At 38.5% G+C, this 14,440-nt stretch overlaps 1 protein-coding gene across 3 annotated transcripts in view; it reads right to left on the bottom strand.

Annotated features, from left to right (window-relative positions):
- FSTL5 (follistatin like 5) overlaps positions 1 to 14,440 on the bottom strand; it is a 578,464-nt gene that overhangs the window by 41,794 nt on the left and 522,230 nt on the right. For all 3 annotated transcript variants that reach the window (XM_030564448.1, XM_030564450.1, XM_030564449.1), the window contains one exon: positions 11,645 to 11,769. In XM_030564448.1, coding sequence (XP_030420308.1) covers positions 11,645 to 11,769 — 125 coding nt within the window. The remainder of the gene's footprint in view (positions 1 to 11,644; positions 11,770 to 14,440) is intronic.

The raw sequence follows: 14,440 nt of genomic DNA, 5'->3' as shown, positions 1-14,440 counted from the left end.
CTTTGGTCTAAGGTGGCATGCTGTGGCGCTGCTGAGCCTTCTATGCCTGTGTCCTTAAGCACTACCTGAAATGGCTTCCCCCTTAAGTTTACATTACTGCTGAGAAGCACTGCTTCCTATATTATAAACCCATCATTAATATTTTGTTCACTAATGTGCGTGAATTGGCATAAATTATCATTTCCCTTACCCAATGTTCAGTAGTATTTGTAAAATACTAAGTGATGGTCTATCATTATTGAACTAGACCACATTAGCTAATTGGATACACAATCCAGAATTTAACTGTATCTCTTTGTTATTGTTTTGACAAGGATAGACACAGAATTTACTGCCTGCATCGTCTGTTTGCAAATCAAAGCAAAATTTCATGATTTCTAATCTTACAGGATTTCTGAAGCAAAGTGATATTTTTTAATGTGCTGATTTGCATTTGGTTCAAAGAATGTACTTCCAGTCTTTCAGATATTCTACAGCAGTGTGCGAGCCTATGCTTTGGAATGAAGTTGGAAACTATGTGAGTTTTTTGAATGCATTCATTCTTCCCAAGTGACTCACTTTTTTAGGAACTCTTACAATGTTGTATTTCCAATGACTTTTTAATGACAGCTCAGTTTTTAGGAAGTCTAGCGTGAACAAATGAGTATAATTTCAGAGTGGATATTTCTCCTATTATCTACACAACAGAAAGAAGAATGAGACATGGCAAACAGAGAATATTTAATTTTACTCAGATCACAAGCTATCCCCCACTAATGAGTTGATTGTTCATTCTTTCACAGATTGAGGCAGGTAACTGTATGATGTTCAAAATGCTTGCTAAAAAGATTAAAACAGCTAAAGACTTAGAGAGAATCCATTACAATGAGTTCATTTAATATTGCTTTGAAATGTTGTACAGGAGTGTAATATAAACTTAAATGTATTCCAATTATCTTTTGTTCCCTTAGATTTATGAACTGCGGAAATGAAATAATCAGCCCTTGTGCTCCTTAGACTTCTAAGAACATACTTTAGTGGGCATTGCAAAAATAATCTTTTTGTAACCATCCCACACACTAATTACAAATGTCTACTTTTATGATAAGGAGCAGATATTAAGAGACAACATAATTGCTTGTATTGATCTATCTTAGCAGGAAGGGTGGTTCATTGAATGAAATTTTCTTCAAGGTAAATATATGAGGCCAAAGACTGAAGTCCATACTCAATTTTTACAGACAAATCTTCAAAGGGAATAAATTGGGTATAGGTTTGTCTGAGTAAAACCTAAGTAAAACAGAATAAATGAGCTTGGGATTTGTTCTACTAATAACACGTTCCATCTTAACTATTTGTCTGCTTGTATGACCATGGTATCTGAGTGCCCTTGGCTGCAACAGTGGGATCTACTTTCAGGCTGTATACACTGAATATATGAGAAGAAGAAACTATATAGATTCATAGATTCTAGGGTCAGAAGGGACCAATGTGATCATCTAGTCCGACCCCCTGCACAAAGCAGGCCACAGAACCCTACCCATCCACTTCTATAACAAACCCCTAACCTATGACTGAGTTATTAAAGTCTTCAAATTGTGGTTTGAAGACCTCAAGCTGCAGAGAATCCACCAGCAAGTGACCCATGCCCCATGCTGCAGGGGAAGGCGAAAAACCTCCAGGGCCTCTGCCAATCTGCCCTGGAGAAAAATTCCCTCCTGACCCCAAATATGGCGATCAGCTAAACCCTGAGCATGTGGGCAAGACTCACCAGCCAGCACTCAGAAAAGACTTCTCTGCAGTAACTCAGATCCCATCCCATCCAACATCCCATCACCAACCACTGGGCATACTTATCTGGCGATAATCAAAGATCAATTGCCAAAATTAGGCTCTCCCATCATACCAATCCCTTCCATAAACTTATCAAGCTTAATCTTAAAGCCAGATATGTCTTTTGCCCCCACTACTCCCCTTGGAAGGCTGTTCCAGAACTTCACTCCTCTAATGGTTAGAAACCTTCGTCTAATTTCAAGTCTAAACTTCCTAGTGTCCAGTTTATACCCATTCGTTCTTGTATCTACATTGGTACTAAGATTAAATAATTCCTCTCCCTCCCTAATATTAATCCCTCTGATATATTTATAAAGAGCAAGCATATCACTCCTCAGCCTTCTTTTGGCTAGACTAAACAAGCCAAGCTCTTTGAGTCTCCTTTCATATGACAGGTTTTCCATTCCTTGGATCATCCTAGTAGCCCGTCTCTGAACCTGTTCCAGTTTGAATTCATCCTTCTTAAACATAGGAGACCAGAACTGCACACAGTATTCCAGGTGGGGTCTCACCAGCGCCTTATATAATGATACTAACACCTCCTTATCTTTGCTGGAAATACCTCGCCTGATGCATCCTAAAACTGCATTAGCTTTTTTAACGGCCATATCACATTGGTGGCTCATAGTCATCCTGCAATCTACAAATACCCTAAGGTCCTTCTCCTCCTCTGTTGCTTCCAACTGATGCGTCCCCAATCTATATCTGAAGTTTTTATTATTAATCCCTAAGTGCATGACCTTGCACTTTTCACTATTAAATTTCATCCTATTACTATTACTCCAGTTTACAAGATCGTCCAGATCTTCCTGTATGATATCCCGGTCCTTCTCCGTGTTAGCAATACCCCCCAGCTTCATGTCATCCGCGAACTTTATTAGCACTTTCTGCTTTTTGTGCCAAGGTCAGTAATAAAAAGGTTAAATAAGATTGGTCCCAGAACCGATCCTTGCGGAACTCCACTAGTAACCTCCTTCTAGCATGACAGTTCACCATTCAGTACGACCCATTGTAGTCTCCCCTTTAACCAGTTCCTTATCCACCTTTCAATTCTCATATTGATCCCCATCTTTTCCAATTTGACTAATAATTCCGCATGTGGAACCGTGTCAAATGCCTTACTGAAATCGAAGTAAATTAGGTCTACTGCATTTCCTTTGTCTAAATAGTCTGTCACCTTCTCAAAGAAGGAGATCAGGTTGGTTTGGCACAATCTACCTTTAGTAAAACTATGTTGTACTTTGTCCCAATTACCATTGACCTCAATGTCCTTTACTTTCTCCTTCAAAATTTTTTCCAAGACCTTACATACTACAGATGTCAAACTAAGAGGCCTATAGTTACTCGGATCACTCTTTCTCCCTTTCTTAAAGATAGGAACTACGTTAGCAATTCTCCAGTCGTACGGTACAACCACTGAGTTTACTGATTCATTTAAAATTGTTGCTAACGGGCTTGAAATTTTATGTGCCAGTTCCTTTAATATACTTGGATAAAGATTGTCCGGGCCCTCCGATTTTGTCCCATTAAGCTGTTCAAGTATGGCTTCTACCTCAGATGTGGTAATATCCACCTCCATATCCTCATTCCCGTTTGTCATCCTTCCATTACCCCTAAGCTCCCCATTAGCCTTATTAAAGACTGAGGCAAAGTACTTATTTAGATATTGGGCCATGCCTAGGTTATCCTTAACCTCCTTTTTATCCTCAGTGTGTAGCGGTCCCACTTCTTTCTTCATTTTCTTCTTATTTATATGGCTATAGAACCTTTTACTATTGATTTTAATTCCCTTTGCAAGGTTCAACTCTACTTGGCTTTTAGCCTTTTTCACTTTATCCCTACATGTTCTGACCTCACTAAGATAGCTTTCCTTGCTAATCCCACCCTTCTTCCACTCCTTGTAGGCTTTCTGCTTTTTCTTAATCACCTCCCTGAGATGCTTGCTCATCCAGCTTGGTCTACAACTCCTGCCTATGGTTTTTTTCCCCTTTCTTGGGATGCAGGCTTCCGATAGTTTCTGCAGTTGAGACAAAGTAATTCCAGGCCTCTTCCGCATTTAGATCCACAAGTTCTTCAGTCCAATCCACTTCCCTAACTAATTTCCTTAATTCTTTAAAGTTAGCCCTTTTGAAATCAAAAACTCTAGTCCCAGATCTATTTTTGTTTACCCTTCCATCTAGTTTGAACTGAATTAGCTCATGATCACTCGAACCAAGGTTGTCCCCTACAACCATTTCTTCTATGAGGTCCTCACTGCTCACCAAAACCAAATCTAAAATACCCTCTTGTCGGTATATTTTTACACACATGTACATGCATGCATGATTTAACTGAAACCAGAAATGGGTCAATATGTTACAGGTACTAACAAAGTAGCAGTTGATAACAGGCTATACATTTTTTCAAGATTTGCAAAATTCAAAATAAAAACAAAAACTCTCAGTTGAAGACCATACACGCTTAACACCAAGCCCTCAATTATTTATAGGTTTCAGTGGTGCCTTAGTGGGTTGTACATAGTGTCCTTCCAGCTTGTGATCTGCCCGAGATGGAATTCTAGTGCACTGGACTCAAATAGCAGGTACTAGAGTCTCAGGAAACAGTGCAGAAGTCACTATTCAGTCCCGCTGAAGTCAATGGTACTTTTACTTGAGTGACAACTTCAAGCATGTGTCCTTCATTTTTTAAGTCTCAAGGGAACGAAGGTCCTTTGCTGTCCCTTGGAGGAACTCTCACATGCATGGTGCCACCTGTCCCAATGTAACTGGCAGGAGGACCTGCCAAGCCATAAAGTGACATAGGGATTATGGGGTTAAATTCACATGATTTTCAGAGTCTCATCAGGGAGTGCTTCCCTGACCTTAGAGTAATTGAGGAAATCTTAGGTTTCCTACCTGCATTTGAGAAAATCAGGCATGGATTTGGTAACTAGAAAAAAGGACACGGTATTCTGGAGATATTAGAGCAACCTTTAACAACAGAGCTAACCTTTATTGTATGTTTTGCTTTGGTGTTTAAAGATGGTTAACTGAAAGCAATGTGGTCAGAGCCTGGTAGCTTGCTTAACATTATTTTAGCAGGGGAGAGGAGTAGTTTGACCAGACCAGAGGGAGAAAGACACACCCTGTGCTCTTGGCTATGCTGCAAGATAGAGTAGGGGAGGTGCTCAGCCCTTCACCTTCCAATGCTGGAGGATAGCTCAGTGGTTTGAGCATTAGCCTGCTAAACCCAGGGTTGAGAATTCAATCCTTGAGGAGGCCACTTAGGGATCTGGGGCAAAAATTGGTACTTAGTCCTGCTATTGAAGGCAGGGGGCTGGACTTGATGACCTTTCAAGGTCCCTTCCAGTTCCAGGAGATAGGCAGATCTCCAATTATACTTATTATAAGGAGAGGGGCCTAGGGGTGGCTTCAGGAACAAAGCAGGACACTTGTTCCACCCACTTTTGACAGTCATCCGGCTAGCTCAGGGGAGGGAACCAACTGGGTTTGGTCAGCTCCTAAGGTCTATCCCCAGGCCTGGCACAATCTTTGCTGATGTCCAAATGGCTCTTACTCTCTCTACCTGGTACTTAATTGTCCTGAAAATAGCATACCTGGGACTCCCACTATGCTGTCAGCTAAGCCATATCACCCTTCAATTACAGAGGAAAGTTTGGGAAGAAATTTTATATCAGGACAGCATGGGCCATTGCTCTGAGGATTTTTGGTTTTTATTGTTTTTCTTTTTACTTCCTCATGATACCTGGAAGCCTTTTTGGGTGGGATGGGCTTTGAGAGTCAACACAACATTTAGCTGGTGTCCAGCATGGGATTAGTGTAGCTCTCAGTTGTAGTGTAGTGTAGCTCATGGGATAAACCTGCACACAGGACTCAAAGCAACTCCTTAATTCACTTTTTGTAGAGTGAGAGTAGGTCTCTTCAGTTTTGCATGGGTCACAGAATTTTCCCTCCAACTTCATTCCCTAACAAGAACAGGAGGAATCAGGAGGCTAGACCTTTAGGGTACTGAGAGGTTGAGGCCTTGTTTGTGTTGTTGTTGCAGCATAATGCCATATTTTCCTCTATTGGACCACCCTTTTGCCTGATGGAATTTGTCATACTTTTCATCCTAGCATTAATTCAGATCAATAAAAAGTTATGATCTGCTGTTTAAACCTATGTACTGTGTGTTGTGTCTGCATTCATCTGTGTATCTGGGTCAAAAACCCTGGAAATAACATCAGATTCCAATTCTGGATTAGCTTTTAGAAAACACATTAAAATAATGTTCGGACAGCCACTAATCTGGTCCTATCTCAAATATTATTCTCAGGGAATAATCAGCAGCACCCAGATTAATTCAACTATTCAGTGAAATAGACACAAAGTTTAACTCATTTTCCCCCCACTCAAATCCATTTTCTCAAAAATTCTTTGCTCTAATGTACTAAGTCCACATCTCTTGGAAGTCTTTTAAATGCTTAGGAGCTTTGAAAACTATAGGCCAATGCTCATTTAGGTGAATGTTTGAAGTACAGTACTCAGTGGACAAGTCTTGCATAATTAATTTTTGTTAATGCTGGTAAGGAACAAGGAATACCTTTTAAATGACTCATGGATAAATGTAACAACTAATTTTATATGACAGATTTTTTTAAAGAGTAACTTAGCAGTGTATTTTTCTTTTTTAAATGTAAAATTAAAAACAGCAAACTGCTAGGGGTGACCACATATAATTCTGTCAGTGTTAGTCTCATTCAAATGAAAATATAAAACATCTGTATTTATATAAAGTTTTAAATAAGTATATAATTGTGTTAAAGGTAAAAATGAGAAAAAACTAAGAGTCCACCATTGCTTTACATTTCTCACTTTCATTTATGTACATACAAAACATATAGATGCTATCCCTCTCATACAAACCTCTTTAGCCTCTGTACTGCACAAATAAAAACTCAGTAGAAAGAGCATGATGTAGGTGACATCATTTAAACTACGTGCGATATCTTTTGAGAGATATAGTCTTTTCACAAGACAACCTCAGATTAAAAAAACAAACGAACAAAAACACACACACAAAAAACCCTCAGATTTTTCCTGTACACCAATTCGGTAAAACATGCACATTCTGTAACCTGTCTCACCATTAAAATAATTTAGTTTACAAGTGACAAATGTGCATAACTCCAGAAGGTTTTCATTACGATGAAAAACTCTGCTCTTGCATGGTCAGTGGGGACTGAATTCTAATAAAGCAAAGAGAAGCTCTTGAACAGTTAACACTATCAGCTCACTCAGCCAGCGGGGTTATTTCCTTTGTAGCTGTCTCTTGCTTTTCAAGTTCATGACGTGTTCTCCTGGTTGGTTTATACACAAAAGGATAAGCAGCAGGAAATCTGATGTTTGTTGCTTAACATCCTTAACACACTTGTGCTGTTATTGAGTATTTTCATTGCTCACTGATGACAAGTTAGATTTAGACAGTTTTTTCCTATACTACTACTAATTTGACGGATTTCTCTTTTGCAGTTAATTTAAAACCTTCCCTGACACATAGCTCATATAGTTCATTTTTTATTTAAACAAAACCTCAAAGTGTTTGAAAGTCAGGCATGGTGAAAGGTGAATTATTTAAATAATGAACAAATTTAAATAGATTTACTCCAGAAAAGTAGAAGAAAATATACAAATGTGATCTTTGTCTGCACCATTGCTTTTTTTTTTTCCTCTCTAAATACAAGATGCAGTCAGAGTTGGTACGATTTTAACAATCTAACTGCAGCTCTTTTTAGTGTCAAATTCCTTGGGAGGTAAAAGCTCCATATGTATGACCAAGGTCAGGATTTGTTTGATTGGAATGAATATTGGGAGTATTGGCAGAAGTATTTGAACTATTGGTAATCAAGAATTTTTTTCGGTGAAAATAATATGAAGAAAGAGGCAAAGGCAAATAATTACCTCTTTGAATAGGAAGAAGTCATTTGCTACTCAGGATCAGAGGCTTTTAATGATACTGCCAAACGATTTGCAAAAAAACAATTTTTGATTTTGATTTTAAATACACTATTGATTAAAAATAAAGGACACTATTTGAACTTCTAGAAATTTAAAAATGGCATGTCCTTACCGGAGTTTTTTCTAAGCATGAGGAGGGTTGTCATTTTGGAAATATATTTTAGGGCATTTCCAAAGCAGCAGAAACCAATCAAGCTCTGGGGAATTAATTTCATTGGTTACATACATAAATCAAATATGTCAGCATAGAAAAAATATATTACAAGCCCTTTTGAAACAGTGACCATTTTATTTTAGACTATTTCTTGAAAAGAAATTGCAAAAGACATTAGAAGTTAGAGAAATCAGAAGCATCAAAAAATAAAATAAAATTCACTAATCCTAAAAGTTGTGTTTCTTTCTATTTTATGTTGTCACTCCTTATCCTATTTCATTCTTTCAATATTTCATTCAATATATGTCTTTCTTTTCTGTGTATTTTTAATTTAAAATTCAATGTGTACAATGTAATTTTGAGTTTTCTTTTTCATCTTTCCTTTCATTCTGTTGGCTGTATTCCAAAGCCCGCTGAAGTCAAAAGAAAGATTCTCACTGGTTTCAACGGGCTTTGAATCAGACCCTTTGTCGTTTCCCATTCCCAGGTCACTGTTGGCTCTTTTGCCTTTTTTAGACTTGAGTAGGAGTATGAAGGTTAAATTATCTCTGTATTTAGCACCACTGAAGCTACTGCTGAAATACTATGTCTAGTTCTGGTCTTCACAATTCAAAAGGATGTTGAAAATGGGCAAGGGTTCAGAGAAGAGGCACAGAAATGATTATAGCGATACACTCAAGGATCTCAGTCTACTTAGCTTAGCAAAGAGAAGGTTAAGGGATGACTCAATCACATTTTAGAAGACCTACATGAAGAACATTTACAATGGGCTCTTCAGTCTAGGAGACAAAGGTATAACAAGATCCAATGGCTGGAAATTGAAACTAAACAAATTCAGTCTGGAAATAAGATGCAAATTGTTAACAATAAGGGTAATTAACCTTTGGAACCCCTTCCAAAGGTTGTGGTGGACTCATCATTAGTGGCCATTTTAAAATCAAGATTGGTTGTTTTTATAAAAGATACCTTCTGCTTCAATCAGGAATTAGTTCAGGGAAGTCCTATGGCCTGTGTTATACAGTAGATCAGACTAGATGATCATAGCAGGCCCTTCTATCTTATAACTTTTGAACATACATCCGTTTCCATATTTCTGTTTCCTGTTCTAACTGTAGGTAAATTAATGTACCTAACTGAAATCTCACCTCTGTTCCACTGTAAAAATCTGCACAAGGAATGTTTTATAGATATATTAAATTTTGACCCTGATAAAGCTGGTAGCATCCCTTTAAATAAATGTGTCTGCCTAAATCTTTTTGTCTTTCATGAAACAAAATAAATATATTTAATACTAATATGGTTCATTACCAAAATGATACAATATGTGCCTATCTATATTTAATTTAGAAAGTTGACTCATTATCTTTATTTTGACAAAGCTTTTTACTGGTAGCCATGCCATGGGATGTAAAAGCACACCGTGTTTTAGTGTTATGCTTAAGCTATACTGCTTAAACTGAACACAATTAGCAACACACACAAGTACCCAACCGGATCCATTAGTTGAAATATTGCTTAGGAAGACAATTAAATGAATCAGCCCAGCACTTCAGGGTAGATCAATGCCAGCTCTGTCCTTTAATTGTTGCTCTCCATTATGAATTAAGGGTTTGTGGGCACCTGTCCAGGTAAGAACCACCACCACTGCATGCCATTAATGAGAGAATTCAATAGAAACTGAGTTTCCCCAGGGCATTAATGCAGAAATAAACAAATTATATTCCATTAATACTAGGACAAGTGCTTCCTTACTTGATTGCTACTTTACATAAACAGTGGCCATTGCCTTTAAAGTACTACTACTCCAAAATGTAGCAGACATAGTTTAATGATTTTCTAAGCATGACGATAAGGACTGTTTGTGCACTTATTCAGGGATAGTGTGTACTCATGTTTAATTTGATTTAATTAAAGAAATATGTGCATAGTAATGGTAGTTGGAATCAGAATTTATTATTTAAATGTGTTAATTTACATTTACATTTACTATATGTTTTCATTTACATATGACAGGTGATAAATCACTTGTTATCTACGAATTACGTGGAAAATTAGACATTTTGCCTTTTAATATGATAGCATCTTCAGGAGAACTGCAAAGATGCTTTCTGATACAAAGGACCAGATTCATCAAATATAAAGAGAATATTTTTAGTTTTATGAATTTCAGCAGCTCAGTCTCTTTCTTACTCATTTGAATTCAGAAATAGACACTGACAAATACTTCTAATGATAAATTTCAGATTCAAAAGAAAGCTAATGCCAAAATTCTAAACATATATTTTAAAAAGGGATAATATATATGATTTGAAATTATAGCTGAATCTCCCTCAGGGTGAACGATGCTTGTTTATTTATAGTGAAGATATTCCTAATTAAGGCAGTTTTGTACAAGTATCAAAAACTTTTGAAACTCAGAGTACTAAACAAAAAGCTCAATTATTTGCAACACTGGACTGAAGTGAAAACAGGACAAGGTTATTCCGGGGCTGACCTTGCATTCCTTGAGCACACAAAGCTCCCAGTGAGAACTAATGCAAGTTTTGGAGGAACATATAACTGAATTCTGCATCTGCTATAGACTGAAGCACTAGTAACTGCTATAGGCAAATTTGGAGGAAAAAAAAAGCCATTTAATATACCTGCTAACATACTCAGAGAAAAAAATTAGTATAATTAAAATTGACATGCGTTTACATATATTGTTGGTTACAGCATATGGTGATGGTGTGGGGACTTCCAGATCTTCTCTTTTGAAGTGGGTAGGATGGAGAGATTGGGGCGTGGGTGGAAACGAGATTTTCTCCCTTCTTTCTCTTTTCAAATATTTCCCTCCTTCCCTCACCTCTTCACAATTTCTTTTTCCTCTCTGACTAACCCATGTCTCCATAAAATCCAATTGGCCACTTTCCCCCGTACCTGGAATATTCATTTTACAGGCAGAGTTTATAGAGTATGTAGGACAAATAAGCACAATTCATGGAATTTATAGGTTCCAGTGGTTCAGCTAGTAGATTGTTACACTCCTTGAGAGATACAGCTAGAGTCCATGAAATGTACAACTTCTTCCAAAACAGATTGTAATGAGCTCCCACTAAAACCAACAAGAGATGTACTTTTTGTCATGAAGAAACAGCAGGAAACTCACTATACAAGAATTCATGCACATTCATTTGTGAGGGCACAATTAAGAAAGCAATTGGTTATATCTAATGTAGTCTCTGTCAGAAAAGTTGTTCTTTGGTTATCAAGACACCCCGGGCTCAATTCTGCATTGTCAATGGGACTTTCAAGTGTGTGCGCAATGGACAGCAATACTAACAAACTGTTATCTGTGATCTTCATTCAAGAAAGCATTCAGACTCCAGAAATAAATCAAATAACCAGAGAACACTCAATGCCAACATTATTCCATGCATGGAGCCTTTACTGACATCAGTGGAAGTTTTCAATATATGACAAGACCAGGAAGAAATATGCTGGTACTTGGCCAAAGTTTGACATATTTAGTCTTTACTCAGCAAAATTCCCACTGAAGTGGGCCCATTAGAATAACTTTATAATACAGTAATAAATGTTATCATTACTGGTTTTTTTCAAACAATACAGTGCTTTCTTTACATGAGATGTCATGGTTCATTTGAAAGTTAATTACAAAATATTATGACTTATTGGAACTTACCTAATATGGGTGATGATTAGGGTTGTAGTTGGAATGAAAAAGTCATCCACTCTATCAAACTGTTTTCCCACTGGCTGAGTATGGATTGTGTGGTGAGAAACACTCCCACTGGCCTGTGTTATTACCTAGAGTAATAAAAATAGTATTACATGCTTTAATTAATCCAACAATTAGTTTGAATTAATAGGGTTTGATTCAAAATAATAAGCAGGTTTAAAGACACCCTCCCCCTGAACTCTACCATTGTCAGCGCAGGAATGCTATTATATGCAAGTCAACTTTAATAAATGGTAATAGTCCATCATCAATTGCCTTCTTATTCAACTCCTGTTTGCAATAATCTTTGGCTATGCTGATAAAGAGCAGTTCAAAGACAATGGAGTAAAACTGACCGGTATTACAGATTTTGGAGAATCAATGTGTGTCCAGGCTTTAACACTGTTGTAATGATCGGGCTTACACATTTATCCTAATTGGGAGCTCAATTGTAAAAGTGTGTAAAAAAATCTTACTGTAATGAACAACAACAAATGTTGATGGGAAAAGGTGCAAAGTAAGACACAAAGACTGAATTAATACAAACAAAAAACTCCTACTAATATAATTCAAGAACTGTGTTTACCAGTCATAATTTTAACATGAGACATTAAGGATCAGAAATTAATGAACTAAAATGGATGTGTTGAAAATTAGGCCTAACTGGTGGACAAAATGATGAAGGCTACTCCTTTTGGGGTAGTTAAAGAGACTTTGGAAAACAACTGGCTACTTCACCATCATGGCTGCTACCCCTATCTTCATTCTAATCCTGGAGAGATAGCCTGATAGACCTGGCCAGAGAGGGACCCAGAAGACACCAGCACCTCCACCAGTTCTGGAATGTGAGACTTTGTCTTTCTTCCTCACACGCCCTATGTGTTCTTCTCCTTGCTAACCTTATTTCCTTGCTGTGAGTCTGTGATCAAAAAGAGGCAGCTGAAAGCAATGCCCTACGGCCTGATGCTGGTACAAATTTGCCATGTCTCGGAGTGGCTAATAAGACAGTATGCTGTGCCTGTGTTTTTCCAGCAGTAAGGTTCCAAGTGAAAGTCAACATCAAAGACAAATTGCATTTTCTATCTTTGCTATTCTTTTCTCTTCCCTTTTTGAGTGTTTGCCTTGTTTTATCTTTTTAGGAAACAGGATTAGTCTTTAACAGCAGCAGCCTCTAAAGCTCCAGACCATCTCAACAAATTTCTTTTTTCCCAAAGAGGACAGTTACTACCATCTTTAATACCATCTATGGGCAGGTCCAGACTAGAGCTTCAAATCAATTTAAACAGCTTTAAATCGATTTAAAGCTGTAACCGTCCACACTACAGAGTACAGTAAATCGATTTTAAGGGTCCCTAAAATCGATTTCTGTACTCCACCTAAACGAGCGGAGTAACCCTAAAATCGATTTTGTAAAATTGATTTTATGCTAGTGTGGACGGAAACAGAAGTTAATGGCCTCCGGGAGGTATCCCATAGTGCACCAGTGGCTGCTCTGCACAGGTAAAGGAACTCTACTGCTGGCCAGGTAAACAGGAAAAGCCCCGGGAACTTTGAAATTTCAGTTCCTGTTTGCCCAGCGTGGAGCTCTCAGCAGCAGAGATAACAATGCAATCTCCTGAGAATAGGAAAAGAGCTCCAGCATGGAACGCACAGGAGTTACAGGATCTGATAGCTGTATGGGGAGAAGAGTCAGTGCCTTCAGAACTGAGGTCCAGCAGAAGAAATGAGAAAACCTTTGAAAAGATTTCTAATGCCATGAGACAGAGAGGACACAGTAGAGACTCGTTGCAGTGCAGGGTGAAAGTGAAGGAGCACAGACAGGCGTATCAGAAGACCAAAGCAGCAAAGGGCAGGTCAGGATCTGGCCCCAAAACATGCCGCTTCTACGAGGAGCTGAACGCAATATTGGGGAACTGTGCAACGACAACCCCCCCCTTGTCTGTGGATTCAGAGGTGGGGGTAGTGATCTCTGCCACTGCCGAAGATTTAGAGGACGGCGAAGATCACGATGAGGACCAAGAGGACCAAGAGGAGGACGAAACAGCAGAGAGCACAGAGCATTCAATTCCCACTAACAGCCAGGATCTTTTCTTAACCCTTACAGAAGTACCCTGCCAGCCCTCTCAAGCCAGTAGCACAGAAAATGATGCTGTGGAATCGTCCTCTGGTGAGTGCACTTTTTTTTATTAAGGCTGAATGAATGCAAGCCTTTTTTAGTGAGTGATTTGCCATGAGTGCCTGCATGCAGTAGCTGGAATTAGAGTTACTGGAACAGTCTGTTAACATGTCTGGGGATGAAGTGAAAATCCTCCAGGGACATCTCTATGAAGCACTCCTGGAGGTACCCCAAAAGCCTCTGCAGAAGGTTTCTGGGCAGGGCGGCCTTATTCCGTCCGCCATGAAACGAAACTTTACCACGCCATGCCTGCAGCACGTAATCAGGTATCATTGCATGACAAATCCTAGCAGCAAATGGGCCTGGCGACTGCTGGCATTCAAGAAGCATAATTTCTTTTTCTCTGTCTGTTATCCTCAGGAGAGTGATATCGTTCATGGTCTCCTGTTAGAAAGTAATGTACTTTTAGTAAGGGAACATAGATGACCATTCATTCCTTTCTTCTGTGCTGAGCCAGTAAATGAAAAACCTTTCCTAAAACAATGACCCAGGAGGTGGTTGTAAAGCTATTCATTCCTACAGGGCAGTGTCCCCTAGCACTTGGCCAGCATGAATCATCCCTATTAACTGCCATGGCAGAGGGG

Source organism: Gopherus evgoodei, chromosome 5 (assembly GCF_007399415.2).
Source record: "Gopherus evgoodei ecotype Sinaloan lineage chromosome 5, rGopEvg1_v1.p, whole genome shotgun sequence".
Taxonomy (NCBI): domain Eukaryota; kingdom Metazoa; phylum Chordata; order Testudines; family Testudinidae; genus Gopherus; species Gopherus evgoodei.
Note: the sequence above shows the minus strand (reverse complement) of the source record. Positions and strands in the feature narration are given on the sequence as shown.